The sequence below is a fragment of the Vipera ursinii genome, assembly GCF_947247035.1.
Source record: "Vipera ursinii genome assembly, chromosome: 1".
In the NCBI taxonomy this organism is placed as follows: domain Eukaryota; kingdom Metazoa; phylum Chordata; class Lepidosauria; order Squamata; family Viperidae; genus Vipera; species Vipera ursinii.
Genome location: NC_139512.1, coordinates 149359120 through 149376750, shown reverse-complemented (window position 1 = coordinate 149376750; position 17631 = coordinate 149359120). Strand labels below are relative to the sequence as shown.

The window sequence follows — 17631 nt, the reverse complement described above, 5'->3', positions numbered from 1 at the left end:
TAAACAGGTTATAGAACTTCAGTGCCTTTTCATGTAAAAGATACAGATGACTTGACTCTTGTAATCAAATAGATTCTATTCCTTGATTTTAGCCCTTGTCATATTTTTTTTATGAAACAATCATACAGGTAATCAAATAATGATTTGATAATACAAACAAGTGAGGATGAGGATTGTATAACAGAGTTGGTTTTAACAATAAATAACATATTGAATGGAATTGGTTTATGAATCAAATGCATTTGAAAATGAATGATCTTCCTTTTTGTTAGTCTTTTAATCGCGTTTACTATTGGTTATACCACAAAGCCATTTCATCAAATCATCTAAGTTTTAAAAATCAATGTTATTCTGTAAATAATTATATGAAAATATATATTGGTATATATGAAAATTATTTGAGTTTTGTATCCATGGAAATAACAGATCATTTTCACAATTGTTCCCTTTTATTCCATCAAGTGCTTCATTTTGTTCCATCAAGTGCTTCATTTTGTTGAATTCAAGGGTACCAAAGTTGCCAAAGCTTATCAGTTGAGACTAATTAGATAATGCTGATGATAGGCTTATATTAAAAAATTGAAATCAGTGGGACTGAAGATAGGCTGACCTCCTGCAAGTGCATCAGCACTCTGTCGAAATATCAACATAATAATATGTCAGTGTACAGGGACTTTTAATGACACCACTGAGAATTAATTACTAGCTACAAACAGGAAAATAAGAAGAAACTTGGCAGAGTTGATCATAATGAGATCTGTAATATAAAGTGGATAAACAAAATGTAAAATATGTTAGCAGAATTTGCTGATCTCCATAATTCTGAAAAAGCTGAATAGGAAGAAGGCAGGTGTATCTGCAGGTGTGTGTCATTTCCCCATTGTTTCACTGCACAATATTTCTCAGCATATACTTGTATATAAATTTGTCTTCCTGATGTTTAACTCGGTTGAACTAGGACTGTGACTGAACACAGTTGTGCAGGTCCTCTTCATCATGATCATTATAGAACAGAACTGTTGTTAACTTAAATATTCTTTTTTTTCCTGACATCAGAAATTGAACTCTACAGTACTGAAATCGGAAATGCACTTTATTATCATCTTTAGTTGAAGGAGAATAAACAACACTATTCTATATGACTCTACCTAATAATATTACATCCTGTCTCAATATTTCCTGTCAAAGTAGAGATAGATTAATTTGAAAACAAGAAAAAAAAATTCTTGTTGAAAAACCCTTATGAGGACTTTTTCTTTTAATATTATACATACAACATATCTTAAGCTGTTCTTTTGTTTTCAGAACTTGTATACAGTTGCAAGAAAAAGTATGTGAATTACGTGGAGTTTTGCATGAGTTGGCCATAAAATGCGCTCTAAACGTCATGTAAGTCACAACAATAGAAAAACACAGTCTGCTTAAAATAATACTACACAAACATTAGCTGTTGTCATGTTTTAATTGAACATAAGATGGAAACATTCACAGTGCAGGGTGGAAAAAGTATGTGAACCTTTGGACTTAATAACTGGTTGACCCTCCTTTGGCAGCAATAACCTCAACCAAACGTTTCCTGTAGTTGCAGATCAGACCTGCACAACGATCTGGAGTAATTTTGGACCACTCCTCTGCACAAAACTTTTTCAGTGTAGCAATATTCTTGGGATGTCTGGTGTGAATCGCTCTCTTAAGGTCATGCCACAGCATTTCAATCGGGTTGAGGTCAGGACTCTGACTGGGCCATTCCAGAAGGCGTATTCTGTTCTGTTGAAGCCATTGTTTTGTTGAATAACTTGTATGCTTTGGGTCATTGTCCTGTTGCATCACCCATCCTCTGCAGAGCTTCAGTTGGCGGACAGATGGTCGTACGTTTTCCTGCAAATGTCCTGATAAACTCTGGAATTCATTTTTCCATCAATGACAACAATCCGTCCAGGCCCTGAGGCAGCAAAGCAGCCCCAAACCATGATGCTCCCTCTGCCATGTTTTACAGTGGGGATGAGGTTTTGATGTTGGTGTGCTGTGCCATTTTTCTCCACACATAGTGTTGTGTGTTTTTCCCAAACAACTCAATTTTGGTTTCATCTGTCCACAGTATATTTTGCCAGTAGTGCTGTGGAACATCCAGGTGCTCTTTTGCAAACTTCAAACGTGCTGCAATATTTCTTTTGGACAGCAATGGCTTCCTCCGTGGTGTCCTCCCGTGTACTCCATTCTTGCTTAATGTTTTCCTTATTGTAGATGTATCAACAAAAATGTTAGCATGTGCCAGAGATTTCTGTAGGTCTTTAGCTGACAATCTAGGATTCTTCTTTTCCTCATTAAGCATTATGTGCTGTGCTCTTGCAGTCTTTTTTACAGGATGACCACGCCTAGGGAGAGTAGCAACAGTAGCAACTTTCTCCATTTGTAAACAGTCTGTCTTACCGTGGACACATGAACATCAAGGCTTTTGGAGATACTTTTGTAACCCTTTCCAGCTTCATGCAAGTCAACAATTCTTGATCGTAGGTCTTCTGAGAGCTCTTTTCTGCGAGGCATGGTTCACATCAGACAGTGCTTCTTGAGACCAGTAAACCCAAAACAGCTGTGTATTTTTAAAGGGCAGGACGGCTGTCAGCAACACATCCAATATCATCACACTGGTTGGAGTCAAGGTTGGCTCACTCCTGGCTCCAATTAGCTCTTGGAGAAGTCATTAGGCTAGGGGTTCACATACTTTTTCCACCCTGCACTGTGAATGTTTCCATCTTATGTTCAATTAAAACATGACAACAGCTAATGTCTGTGTAGTATTATTTTAAGCAGACTGTGTTTTTCTATTGTTGTGACTTACATGACGTTTAGAGCGCATTTTATGGCCAATTCATGCAAAACTCCACGTAATCCCAAAGGGTTCACATACTTTTCCTTGCAACTGTAGATTCTGATCTCCACAACTTGAAGAGAATGTATTATTTTCGCCTCCTTTATGTCAGAAACCTCCTTGAGTAGGCCAACATCCCAGAGACTTTTCTTCCTTTTTTTTGACAAAATTAATGTTTTCAGCATTATGACTTCAACTGTGTTAACTTTTTTTGTAAGATTCAAGAGCAATAATAGTTTAATTGATAATTAATAGCTGTAATTTCTGTGAATTTTAACTTTTGAAATCTCCTAGCTTAGTATTTTGAAAGAGAAATAACATCAACGAATGGCAGTAATAATTGTGATAATTTAAATTAATGTTTCCTAAGACTTCAGTCTTATGGTCTTCGAGAGAAATCAGAATAACTACAGGATTGCTTGCATTTTCCCAGTTCAGATAGAATGTCAGACTTCCCAAACAAAAGTGAAATTCAGTTTCTTCTACCAGCCTCTGAGGCTGGCATGTTGCAACATCCGAAAAAAGAGGAAAGGGGATGTGGTGAAGATGTGTTGAATCCAAAGACCTTCTGATGCCTTGATATGGCACACCCATCCACTACTCAAGCTATCACATAATTTAGATAGCGAGATGGGCATAGTTTTAATAAATAAATAAAATTTAAACAAATCATGGAATGGGTTACATTAGAAAAGATTTTTTTTTTTGGAGAAAAAAAATGAAGACGATGCAGATATTTGTTCCTTGCTGGCCTGAGATTCAGAGATAAAAAATACAAAAGATATAAAAGTTGACTGCCCTCTCCCTTCTAGACAAAAACAAATTACTTCAGTTCTTAAAAAAAAGATCTCTTTTCCCCACATCTCACCTCTTATTAGTAATCAAATTATATAACTCACCATTCGGTTCAGCAAAAGTCTGTTAAGAGATGAGTACTTTTGCCCTTTTGAAAAATACAACATTTCTCAGATTTAATAAGCTTTGTATATAAAAAAGAAATTCATAAATTGAAAATTAAGACAATGGACCATCTTCTATTATTTTACAGTAATTGCTTAGCTCTTGTGCTCTCTCTCTCTTTTTTTAATTCTCTAGAAACATTTATTGGTTGGGAAGATGACCACCAGGTGGATCATCGGCAATTAGGCACCACTCTAATGAGTTCCTATCCAATTCGTTTCCAAATTTGAAATAAATTTACATTGTCTTTTTAAAAAATTGAGTCCAAGGCAGATTACAAAGCTCTTTTGTTTCTTCAGATAGAGATGATGCAGTACTTGTGATATTTATTACAGTCACTGACTAGAATTAAACAAGTGAGCAGCAAATGAAACAAAATAAAACAATATAATTTACTACAGGATTACGGATGCAATCATAGTGTGTCTAGTTTTACAAACAGCATAACAAAACATGGCCATTTAGAGATATTGTTTGGCCATGTCATGCTTATTTTCTTGGCTATAATTTTTTTCTGTTTATAATGTCTTTTTGTCACTTGAGCTAAACATAAGTAGGCAAAAGTGAATGTAATGTTTTTATTTTATACTGTCCCTATTACAGGTAGCTTTACATAACCAGGGGTAGGCAACCTTGGCTCTTTTATGACTCGTGGACTTCAACTCCCAGAATTCCTGAGCCAGAATTCCTGAATTGAAGTCCACGAGTCATAAAAGAGCCAAGGTTGCCTACCCCTGCATAAGACCGTCGTTTGAAGTGTTCTCTCTCCAAATTTAAGAGAGACATAATTTTAGCTTTTAATATTTAGGAGAATTACATAAAAAAAGAGAATCATTTAACATAATTAACTGTATATTGCCTTGTATTATTTTCCAGTTAGATCTAGTCACTAAGAAGTCTAATATAACTTTTCCAGAATCTCTAGGTCTTCGCAGTAAAGTTTTGCGTAACATTGAGGAGCTCAGGAATGAGATGAAATCTGCTTCTCTAGATATTCCTGATGAGTTCCTGTGCCCCATAACCAAAGAACTTATGAAAGAGCCAGTGATTGCCGCAGGTAAGCGTACTGAAGATGGCTTAGCTGTATTTATCATTTGGTAGAGATTTAGTAATGAAGAATATATTTTTATAAAACAAGCTATGTATATTCTTTTTCTATCAAAGGAAAACATTTTTAGTTTTAATTGTCACCATGTTGATTACATTCCCAGAAACCAATAGAAATGAACCATAGTATAATCATGATATAGTGAAAATCTATTAGACAGTTTGCAATACTATATTATATATGATGGAGTAGGTGGCTTTTCTATGTTCACATTTGATATGTGTATAACTGGCTGCCCAATACTGCATAATGTTCACATTTGTCATTTCCAAGATGCATGAAAGAGATATAGAATATTTCATTAAATCTGAAGCAAAATTGTGTGAAGCCAGAAGCTGGAGCTTTTCTCATACCTGATTATTCATATACTTCTTGGTTTTAAAAATATTGTTTGTTCTTTAAAAATGTTGAATTATTTTAAATTGCCTGTTTTGAAAGCTCAGGGATGGGTTTAATGCTCTTAAATTGATCCCAGTGCCTTTTAATCCCTCATCAGGCCAGCGTAATTCTGACCCTCAGAGACTTTCCTGGTTTTAAGAGTTTTTCTGCAAGCTTGCAGTGGAGGTAATGCCACAGTTCATGGCAAGGACAGCCGAAGGTTCCCCTTGAATGTTGGCCCTTTCAATCTGGCATGTACAACTCTTGCTTGGTTCTCAAATTTATAATCATTTTTAAAGAGTTATTTAAAAAGCCAGGGCACTTATTTTTCACATCTGAGTGTGTCCTCAAGCCCCAAACCAACTATTTCGAGGGAATTTAGATGCATTTTACTGCTTCATTTAAAATTAAATCCTTCCTTCCTTCTTTTTTCTTCTTTTCTTTCTTTTTTTTCTTTCTCCATCTGTCTCAGTCAGTGTCTCTGGGTGGCTTACAATTAAAAACATATTACAATCAAAATATTGAAACATTTTAAAACAATAAAAACCAATAAGAATAATAATCTTAGAATATACATGCACTTCAGACTTAACAATATTGCATATAATCTATGGAGATATGATTGCCAATTGAACACTAATAGGTTTGAATAATGGGAGGAGATTGACTGATTTTGTGGAAGGAATGGTGTGGATTCTTGGCCCTGGGGTAGGTTTGCTTGTTTGCTGAGCACGTAGTCTGAACTTACAGATGTAGCTGACTCAGTAATCAAATGACTGCTAGTGGCTAGAACTGCATTTGTCAGTAAGCAGCTCCCCCTCATGCATCATTCCTATGTTAGGAAGACATCAGGTAATAAGGATAGAATAATAAGAATAGAATGGAATGGAACGGAACGGAACAGAACAGAACAGAATAGAAAATGGAATAGAATAGAATAGAATAGAATAGAATAGAATAGAATAGAATAGAATAGAATAGAATAGAATAGAATAGAATAGAATAGAAGAATAGAATAGACCTTTATTGTCAAAGTACAACCATGTATAACTTGAGATTGGCTGAGCCTCCCTTCGTGTCCCCCCACTCCACAACTCACAGTACAACAAACCCACCATCTTTTTACACCATGTGAGCTAATTGCACAACACACCGGCCTTGCAAGTCAATCATACATAAAATTATAAAATTATTTCCCATTCAAGAGCCTGACAGCCCACAGATAAAAGCTGTTCTTCAGCCTGTTGGTTCGGCTGGCTATACTCCTGTATCTCCTACCCGATGGTAGGAGAGTAAAGAGGTACCGGCCAGGGTACCGGCCAGGCTTTTCCACTGGTTAATTGTCCTCACTGTTAGGAACTTTCTCCTTAATTCCAGGTTGCTTCTCTCTTTGATCAGTTTCCAACTATTGTTTCTTGTCCTGCCCTCTGGTGCTTTGGAGAATAATTTGACCCCCTCTTCTTTGTGGCAGCATCTCAAATACTGGAATACTGCTATCATGTCACCCCTATTTCTTTTTTTCTTTAGACTAGCCAAACCTAAGTCCTGCAGCCGTTCTTAATATGTTTTAGTCTCCAGGCCTTGGATCATCTTAGTTACTCTTCTCTGAAATTTTTCCAAGGTCTCTACATCTTTTTTGTAGTATGGTGACCAAAATTGGTTGCAATATTCCAGGTGTGGTCTCACTAGGGTTTTATAAAGCAGTAGTAATACTTTGCGTGATCTTGATTCTATGCCTTTGTTTATGCAACCCAGGATTGTATTAGCTTTTATGGCTGCTGCTGCACATTACTGGCTCATAGTCAAGTGATCATCCACTAGGACTCCAAGGTCCCTCCCACAGTTACTGTTTTTGAACCAGGTCTCACCTAATCTGTACTTATATCTTTGATTTTTCCTGCCTAAATGTAAAACTTTGCTTTTCTCCACATTAAAACTTATTTTGTTGGATAGGGCCCATTGTTCAAGTTTGCCAACATCTTTTTGGGTTTTGAGCTTATCTTCTGGGGTGCTGGCTATTCCTGCCAGTTTAGTGTCATCTGCAAATTTGATGAGTTCCCCTTCTGTTTCCTCATCTAAGTCATTGATGAAGATATTGAAGAGTACTGGGCTTAAGATGGAGCCTTGTGGTACCCCACTGCTTACTTCTCTCCATGTGGATGTAGTACTATTGAGGATTACTCGCTGAGTATGGTTTGTCAGCCAACTACAAATCCATCTGGTGGTGATGTTGTCTATTCCACCTTTTTCTAGCTTACCAAGCAGTAGATTGTGGTCTACTTTGTCGAATGCCTTACTGAAATCTAAGGATACTATGTCCACGGTGTTTCACTGGTCTACTAATGTGGTCACTTTATCAAAGAATGAAATAAGCTTGGTTTGGCATGATCTGTTTTTAATAAACCCGTGCTGGCTAGAGTGAGCCAGCAAGCCAGCAACAGTGATCAAGGAATTTAGCAGAGGAAAAACAAGGCAAACTGAGATCTGACAGAAAAATGAGGAATCTTCTGTGATTACCTGCCAGGAATGCACTGTTTATACTAGAGGGTTGGGTTGGGAAGTTATTTCTGCTGAAGTAGGAATTAGGAAGCTGTGAACCTCCATATTGGTATCTGCCCACCCTATTATATTCAGCAGGTGGCGGGCCTGCTGGTGGGATTAGAAAGATGTTATTGTGCCCACTCTGGAATATCATCTCCCAGAGATCAAACTCACCCTGAACCTTTGGCTTTTCACAGGGCCTTAATGATCTGGTTTTGCTATGAAGCCAGGAGTCCTGATAATATAGGGTGAGCCCAGTTCCTGATTGTATCAGTTGTGGGGTGTTTTAAAGTCCTCTGCTGCTATTTGATGCTATTTATAATTTTGGTCATTGATTTTACTCTGTTTTTAATTGTTAGCTGCTGCAAATCCTGTTTATTGGATGGGTAGCAATATGAAATTATAAATCTTCCCTGAAAAATAGCTATAGTAACTAAGCATGATGGAAATGGAGACCCCCCCCCCCACATCTGAAAGCCCACGTTCTTGGTGCCTGCATTAAGAAAAACTATATGTGAACGTTGCATACACTAAATTATTTCATTCTTATTTCAAAAGGGAGGTGAGGGAAAGTAGATTACAAATTTCCAAATTCTTTGGAAAGTCTATGTGACTTAAGTTAGTAGGCAATGGCCTCTGCAAAAATTGGCAGTACATTTATATGTTATTTCTTTTTCATAGCAGAAGTGAATCAGGCCTGGTAACTGCATTTATCTCCTAGTCACGTCACAATTTTGTGCTTCTGTTTTATACATGAAAAGCTTAGGACTCAAGGGACTCTGTGTAGCAGTTTTGATTATTCCTTTGACAGCTTTGAGATGAGTTTTTGGAAATTAATTTTAATCTCAGGATTAAAGTAACAGACTGCGAATTCTAGCTTATTTTTAGCAAACTGGGAGAGTGAGATGTGTTTATTCATCAGTAGAAAATGTTTAGTGATACTTTTTTATTCTGTCATTTTAATTTCATGGAAATCAGTTACTTACACATGAGAAAATATTCATATTGTCTGATGAATGACTATACGGTATGAGGTTCAGACATATTTGATTGGAATACAGTATTTTAATTCTTACACTATCTTAAAACAGTGAGATAGATATTGCTATTACTATTATACATATTATTTATATACTGTAACTTCCTATTACTTTCTCAGTCTCTCTTTCTGTCTTACACACACACACACACACACACAGAGAGAGAGAGAGATTCAGTTTATTTCTATCTAACTTGAAGAGTTGTGCACAAATATTCAAGTCATCACTGCCTTTTTTGCTGCTTCTAGAAAAAGTCACATTATAAAGACAAGCTTTCTAAGGTAATAGTGCTTAAAAAGAACAGTAATCATAAAAAAAATACAAAACATAAAAATTACCAGTATAGTATGTGCACTTTAAAACATTATCTGAACAAAATTATAAATGCTAGTTCAGTTGGTCATGATTGCTTTATACAAATTATTTGATTCTTTAATTATGTAGGCTAGCTTTCTAAAGTTTATGCAGTGGCTTTCTAAAGCAGGTTTCCCCAACCTTTCTGGGTTGATGGCCCTGCGCGCAAGGGGGGAAAGGGGACATTTTTGCATGAATGGGGCTGTGACCACCAGCACCCGCCACTCACATAAGTCGGGCTATGAATGCTTGTGCCTGTCATTTATGCAAGTGGGGCTGCAACAGCCTGCTGCTCACCCAGGTGGATCTGCGAGGGCCAGGGTCTTCTGCTCATGCGAGCAGAGCTGCTGGTGCACGTGTGCTCACCTGCCACTGGCGCAGCTCAGTTTTCAACGGGCTGCGGCCCAGTAGTGGGCAGAAACGTTCTAAAGCCTTAAACAAAGAGAAATTGGGCTTTTTCTATTTGTAAAACCTACGTTCTGCCCCACGAGTGGTTGCAGCTATGTAAAACTGAGTAATGTTTAAAATACAAGGAAAATATTTTATTTGCAAGTTCCTTCATTATTCCCTAAGTTTATATCCTCAATAATTTGGCATTATTGAGAATGGGTCTTTGTCAAATCAGCACGATCTCAATTTTTGTCGAACCTGTATTTTTTTTTTATTTTGGAGCAAAGGGTTTGCCTACGTACATAAAAATTGTAGTCTTTAATGAGGCTGTCATCCGTAAGTATAATACACAGGATTAGTTTTGAGGGCAGCAGGAAAAGACCTATGCTTCCCGTTTACATACTGTAGGTGAAAAAAATTCAGTATGTGAAGATAATCCTCGTTCAGTCCAGATTCTGCAAATTTAAATTGCCAAGAAAGGCCTCTTCACGTAGCACAGTTCTCTGCAACAGTGGCCCTCCACATATAGAGCCAGAGTACCCGACCCCAGCTTGGTATGGATGGATGTATTATGGCTGTGCAAACCTATTTGGATCAGTTCGCCATGCTGGAGCCTTTCAAAAGCTCTGCATGGCTGCTTCAGGAGCCGCCCCAGAGCGTCTGAATATGAATGACTAGCAGACAGCACTTCCAGTCTGAACTGCCGCCAAAGCAGCAGGAGCCTTCAGTGTGGCTGTAAAAGATGTAAAAGACATGACGCTTTTGTCACTTCAAGCAGTGGTGCTGAAAGATTTTGTGTAACATTAAAATGTTATTTTAATGAAATTTTCTACATTGTATTAATCTTTTACATCTGTACGTTAGTAGATTCTTACTGAGTTAAGAGTCAAAGGATGCAGTTGCTAAGTTCATACTGATTTCTTCTGGATAACAGATGTTGTGCATTTGTATCTATTGATACGAAGTTGGTCCATTTCCTATCTGAATAGACTAGAGGTAGCTTGCTCTAAGGTATGAAATGATTTGCAGAGCACGACTGTTTTCAGGAATGCTTGTTTCTTTCTTTAGATGGCTATTCCTATGAGAAGGAAGCAATGGAAAATTGGATAATTAAAAAACGGCGTTCTAGTCCTATGACAAATCTCCCTCTTCAGAGACTTGTACTTACCCCAAACCGAACCCTAAAAATGGCAATTAATCGCTGGTTGGAAACTCAGTCAAAATATAATGAAAAACAAGCACCTTAAAGACTGTCATTTTTTTTCAAAATTAGAGGAAACAAATCTAAAGGTATGTAAAACATTTCAGCTGCTGCCTATGGGCACAGTACACTTTTGTTACCATGGGGGTAATTGATGACATTAGCTCAAGTACCTTGATCCTTGACGAATGTCAGCTATTGGGTATTGCAAATGATTTAAGTGTCTGTTACTGAATGAAATTCTGGCTGAAGTGATATTTATATTAACATGGATTCCATAGACGACAGTAGGACTTGGTTTTGATTACGTATGCATGGGATAGAATATATGTTTTATTAATTTCAAGAAAATATATAGCTTGTAATAAATTATGCTCTGTAAAGTTTAGCAACCAACAAAGTAATTATGTGCCTTTTCCTATGGTAGCTTATTTGGATATTAGAGCTTCCCAAAATTCCCGGGCCCAGCCCATAGTAGACCAGAATTACGGAATTGAGGCCAGAGAGGTACATAGTTTTTTGTCTTTGTCCTGGATCTCTAAATGTACATATTTATGTTCCTCTTTATTCCAAAGAATGGAGGAACACCGTGGCCCTGACAGAGAACAACAGGTGCTTAGACCTTTGAGATCAAAATATTTTCCCGCCTCGCCTTCTTCCCAATAACTTTGTGAGATGGGTGTGGTGTCATGTTTTGTTGAGCTCAGAAAAGAGCTAGCACAAGGGGCAAGAACCTGAAGTTAGCTTTCCAGTTCTGAGATTTCCTAGGACATTTATCAAGTGGCCATGAACCTGTGCAGTAAGATTTTGCATGACCTAATGTTAACAGCAGAATTACCACTTCTTACTACCAGCCCTGAAACCATGTTCTTTTTATTCGCTATTACAAACAGTCTTCAGAGGACTATGATCAAGAATGAAATGAAAAACTCAAACTATGCACAGTTTAACTAAAAGGGCATCTCATGATCAATTATAACTTTCTAGAACTGCAGTACACTCCTATTTCAGTGCCTTTCCAGAAGTGCAGCCTAGGTATAAGGTTGACAATTCAACCAAAAGTTTGGCATGGAATAGTTACCAACTCATTGGAGATCAGCTGTTGAGCTGATCTACAAATATTAAACACTCACCTGTGTTCCAACAATTTTTGGAAGAGAGAAGTAATCCATGCAGATTGTTCATATATTTTAACATTTGAAATGGATCTTAATCAAACTTGCGTTAGTGATGATCGCTCAGTGTTGTGCTGTAAAACTACACCAGAAACTATATTAATAATCTTTTATTTAATAAGAGAAAAATACAGTAGCTGTGCAAAAAATAGATCTACAGAACAAGAGAATAAGATTGTACAAATATCAAGATAAACAATAAATAAGCTACAGAATAGATTAAGTCATTCCAAAACAGACTTTTTAATGCTTTTTTTAAAAAAAATGTGTGAAGTTGTTATAATGTAACATACATTCTGTACATATGGGAATAATTTGTTAAAGGGGCTACAGAATTTTCCAGCTTATACAACCAGCCTTTGTTGACTTACAGGAACATCCTTACAAATGTGCCTCTTCAAGAACAATTTGTAATTTAAATAAGATATTTCCTACTGCAAATTGAGGAAAGTATCAATGGCCTTTATGTAAGCTTTTCCCTCGGATAGATATTAGGTGTTCTATAAAAATACTCTATGACCTGTATTTCTCTTTGTTTTTCTGATATAACACCTCAAAAGATGTTTAGATAAACTATGTAAAGTGCTGATTGTATGTTGTTAACTTGTCATATGACTCAGTGCAATAACAAAGATGTTGAATAAAATGCATGCAGAATTTTACTTCTTCCCTTGCATTAATGATAGACAGCCTCGATTGCATGGAAAAAAATATCGCTGCTGAAATATTTGTAGAGATGATATAAGTTATATCTGCCATATTTATAAAAGTGGGAGAATAACAGTCAATCTTCTTCTAAGAAAATATTCATTGACAAAAGTAAAGTTTCTGTGGATTCCATCCTCTGGAAGCAATTAATCCAATTTAAACAATAAACAATATACATGACCAAACAAAGTGAGTTTTACAACACAATCCTATAGTCTGAGAAGTAAACTGTACTTATGTTCATCGAGACCTAGTCCCCAGTGAGTGTATATACCACTGCAGCTTCAGAACTGCAGACTTTTAAAAGAAAATTTTTAAGAAAGATTAGTTTGCTATACTGCTGCAGGCTGCGTAAATCCAGACTTGCAAGGTTTGGCATAAATGATGGAACTTTTCAACTGTGTTAACAAACACCTTAAGAACATATTTCAATTAAAACGACAGGATAGCTAGGTTAATGTTCATATTGCAGATATAAGATCACATTTTTGTGATACGCTCCCTAAAATACGATTAATAGCAGTAACCTAAACGCCACTATTGCAGTAAGTTTTACAACCAAAAGCCACGGTTCATCCCTGTTATTAATTTGCAGAAGGAACAGTGAATCATACGTTAGATTCTACAAAAGATCGCTTTGGTTTTGTAGAAGTGATATGACTTGAATGAATGTCTTTGCTTAGCTGAGAATGCTGTTTGGAGAGAGCTTCCTGATATAAATGAGCCACTGGCTTACCTATCCTGTTATCTTGAGGGCTGGCAGATGCTTGGTGCTTTAGTTCCTCCAGTTCTTTTGACTGAGTTCCATTTTGGAGATTGTCTCCTATTATTAGGGGGGAAGAAAAGAAAGACGAACCCTGACTCGCAGAGTGGCTTGGTGGTTTGGAAGAAAACTCACAGCTTGCAGACAAAGTTGTCCCAGAACTCTTCAGGACCCCTTCTGTAGCTTGGCTGTGCCAACTGCGATTCAGTGGGTTCATCTGCTGCTGTTGGAAGCGTACAGTTTTATCCATGATCCCCATGAATGGAATATTGCGGGACCGGTGTTCGACTGACCCACTCTGACCAAGCCCTGCTTTGTTCTCCTTGAGTCGAGTCTCGAGATTTTGTCCTGCCATGCTCTCAGAAAAGCTGCTCGTTGAGCTGGAAGGTACCATGTTGACCGAAAGCGAACTGGCACTGCTTTGCTGCCTCAATTCACCGGTTCCTTGACTTAATGACGGGGGAGGATGCACGCTCAGCTTCTCGTGTGTTTTGGACTTACTCATGAAAGAAGGTCCTTTGTCACTATGCTGCAAGTAGGGAAGCTGGCAAGCTGCTAATCTTTCGTTGAAAAGTGCAGAGCTACTGCCTGCCGATACTGTGTGTGCCCCATCTAAATGCTGTGCTTTATTGTTTGGAGTCATAAGGTGTCTGGAAGTCACAGGGCTGGGAGGAAGGTACTGGAGATGTTGAATCTTTGTGCCAGACTGACTAGAACTAGGTCTTGCTGCAGCCTGGACAGAATTCAGATGGTGACTGGTTTTTACTATCTGAGCTTGTTTCGTGGGCTGCACAGACAAGCCAGGCTCTCGCATATATGCACTGCTGGCTCTGTTTGGAGGAGAGGCAGGCCTGAATTTCTGCTGAGTACCTTCCTGAAGGTTTCTGCTGCAAGATAAAGAAGCCTGGAAAAGTGGCAATCTTGGCCTAGCTGGACCAGGTTCCTGCTCACACAAAAGTTCCTCCTCTTTTATTTCTTCCAGGCTGAAGTGATCCTGCACAAGTACTTCACCCTCGTAGTCGGAGTCATTGCTCTGCTGCATTGCCTGAAAACACTGCTGCTTTTGTTGTTGTGTTCTCTGGAGCTGTTTGCACTCCTCTTCGACTCGAGTTAGCAGTCTCTTGATTTCTTGGTTTCCAGGGCACAACTTTATGGCTTCCCACAGATCGGTGAGGGCTGCCTGAAATTGCCTGAAAGAGAGGAAATCCAAAAACAGTAAACTTGGCGCATTCCGTTTTCCACAACCACAAGCCGCAGTATATTTATTTTGGCAGTTCCCTATCTTTTTTATAACCCACTTGTAAATCCCTTTCAAGAGTAGCATGATAAGCTCCTCGCCTCCCAATTACACGAACAATAGACCTCAAAACTCTTTCAAAAATTATTGACAAAGAACAATAGAAACCCTAACCCTATTAAATTAAATGTGGAATAATACTAATGTTTTAATTAACACGATTTTCTGTTATTACCTTTAACTTATATAAAATGCATCTGTTATGTTGGTCTCAATTCAGTTTGTAAAATGTGGTTCCTTACTCAAAAAAGCTAATTCTTATAAGGTAAAAAAACAAAAAGAGAAACATATAAAAAGGTTGGAGGAGGAAATTAAAGAACTAGAGAGTAAATATACAGAAAGTAGAGAGAATAGGATTATGTTAGAATTATCAGCTAAAAGAAAAGAGTTGCAAAATACTGAGTTAGAACAGGTTCAAAGAAATCTAATTTATTTAAATAAGGAGTTTTATGAAAATAGTAATAAAAATTCTAGAATGTTGGCTACAGCCACACAAGTTAAAAAGGCAAGAAGCCTGATTGGAGTAATAAAGGTAGGGCTGTTTCGTGTATATTGCACATCCTAATAGTTTCCTATTTTCAATTTCGTGTGAAGTCAGGGATTTTAGCCATTCTTTGTGCTCGTTCCAAAAATATCTCAATTAATTTTTTTCCTCATAATATTGCAAGTATCAATAAAGAGGTTTTCTGTTTAGACCAGACGTGTCAAACACAAGGCCCGGGGGCCGGATCCGGCCTGCAAAGTGGTTTCATGCGGCCCGCAAAGCCATCCTGGAAACAGTGAGGGAACGGCCCCCACTGCCTTGGCCCTGGCCCAGAGACCCTCCTCCTGCCAGAGACCCTCAGATCTGTCCCAATCCTGCCCAGGCCCCCATAGGCACCCTTGATGCGAATGATGTAGAGCTGGCCACGCCCACCCAGTAGGCCATACACACTCTAGCCACGCCCACCCAGTAGGCCACACCCACACTGGCCACACCCACCCGGCCCCCTGAGGGCAACCGCAATGCTGATGCGGCCCTCACTGAAATTGAGTTTGACAACCCTGGTTTAGACCATCTTGGTAGCCCACCAAGATTGGAAATTCTGCCAGCAGAAACAAACAAAAAGTAAGAGAATTAACACAAAATATCTATGAACAGCTTGGAAACCAATAGAAAACCTCTTGGTCTTTTGTCAAAATGTGATATTAAAGGCCATATCGTTGTTCTTACACATTTTTTAAAAAAAATATTACCAAAATAAATATGATTGCAAAAGAGCACCTGCTGTTCCTCTTGGCTCTGGCCCTGGCGTAGTACGCTTCATAGGATGTGGGTTTGAGGTCAAGGGCCTTGGTAGCAAATTCTTCTGCCATGCCAAAATCCTGCCAAAATCACAGTGCAGAAATTAAGGTAAGGACTGAGGAGGATCTGCTCAGGTAACCTCAAGGCGTCTTCCTAACCCCACTTCTGCTGACAGTTGGAATCCGTTGGTGATCCATCTGTATCTGGGACACAGATAATTGCCGTGCCTGGGATATGTGCGCACCCAAACTGCTTTCAGAAAGGCCTTGATGTCTGAAAGATCAGACATAGTAGCAGACGTCTGAAAAGATATGCGAGCAGTCACCCAAGACAGGGCTTAACACTGCAGTGTCTACAACACATTCAGACGGTGCCCACTGCCCTCTCCCTTATCCCCCACTCAATTTGAACAATTCTAAAAGAGCCAAATCTTTCAATTTAATTTAATTAATTTAATAATTTGATTTCTATACCGCCCTTCTCCCGAAGGACTCAGGGCGGTGAACAGGGCAATACACAATAAAAATCAGATACAAAAATTAAAAAACCATTAAAAACCAATTAAACATCATGCCCATAAAATCAATACATATTAAGTTAAAAACTAATTTTAAAAACCCAACCCCATCCCGTCAGACCAGGCCAGCTTGTTCGAAAAAGAATGTTTTAAGATCGCGCCGGAAGGAGCGAAGGTCGGGGGCCATCCGGAGCTCAACCGGTAAGCTGTTCCAAAGGTCTGGCGTGCCCACAGAGAACGCTCTCCCCCTGGGGGTCACCAATCGGCATTCTTTGATCGGCGGCACCCTGAGGAGGCCCTCTCTGTGGGAGCGCACTGGACGGAGGGACGTTGACGCCGGTCGCAGGTGTTGCCGTAGGTAATCCGGACCCATGCCATGAAGGGCTTTGTACGTCATAACTAACACCTTGAACCTCACCTTGAACCTCAAGAACTCTATGTTCTTGGATGAACCTTAAGTTATTACAATTTTTAAGACAATTGCCTATTATCCCAAAAAGCTGCTGACTTGGCATTATCTAAAATGGCAGTTCCACCCAGAATTATTTTCTGCGAGTTATACCGAGGGGAAAAAGTTGGAAAAGAGGCTTACATTAGTTTTTCTGCGACATCTTGATAAGTTCAGATATAAGGAAACCCTGAGTTCATTGAAAGCTTTCATTTCTTCTCCAAAACTCTCTCGAGGAAACTTCCTTAAGGCATACTGATACCGCTGTGCTGCCTCCTTCATCTTCCCTTTCTGCAGATCAAAAACCACAGAACGATAATATTTCACTGCTAAAACTGTTTACACCTTTATGCCTTTACACTGGCAGTCCAGTGAGCATCATTAAAGACTAAAAAAAGATCAATTTTCATGACAAAAACAGTAGTACTATTTAGTACTTTATATATTTTATTAATTTTTATTGGTTAATACAGACTTAGAAATTCATGCAAATCGTTTGAGGAATACTTGCATGTTTACTTTCAGGACTTATATATGTATAGGCAAGGGACTCTTATGTGATACGATAGGGACCACAAGGACTTTTTTAAAAAAAAA

The 17631-nt window shown here is 38.3% G+C and overlaps 2 protein-coding genes across 11 annotated transcripts in view; one reads left to right on the top strand and one right to left on the bottom strand.

Moving 5' to 3' along the window:
• WDSUB1 (WD repeat, sterile alpha motif and U-box domain containing 1) overlaps positions 1 to 17631 on the top strand; it is a 41360-nt gene that overhangs the window by 15299 nt on the left and 8430 nt on the right. For 4 of the 8 annotated variants that reach the window (XM_083350468.1, XM_083350469.1, XM_083350470.1 and 1 more), the window contains 2 exons: positions 4746 to 4886; positions 10709 to 10930. In XM_083350468.1, coding sequence (XP_083206594.1) covers positions 4746 to 4886; positions 10709 to 10887 — 320 coding nt within the window. In that variant the 3' untranslated portion in view covers positions 10888 to 10930. Of the gene's footprint in view, positions 1 to 4745; positions 4887 to 9065; positions 9126 to 10708; positions 10931 to 17631 lie in introns of those variants that run through there. The other 4 variants (XM_083350474.1, XM_083350472.1, XM_083350471.1 and 1 more) reach the window with 3 other exon arrangements.
• Positions 12112 to 17631, bottom strand: part of TANC1 (tetratricopeptide repeat, ankyrin repeat and coiled-coil containing 1) — a 184876-nt gene continuing 179356 nt past the window's right edge. For all 3 annotated transcript variants that reach the window (XM_083350432.1, XM_083350434.1, XM_083350433.1), the window contains 3 exons: positions 17179 to 17325; positions 16049 to 16149; positions 12112 to 14677 (listed from right to left, as the gene is read on the bottom strand). In XM_083350432.1, the coding sequence (XP_083206558.1) occupies positions 13333 to 14677; positions 16049 to 16149; positions 17179 to 17325 (1593 nt within the window). In that variant the 3' untranslated portion in view covers positions 12112 to 13332. The remainder of the gene's footprint in view (positions 14678 to 16048; positions 16150 to 17178; positions 17326 to 17631) is intronic.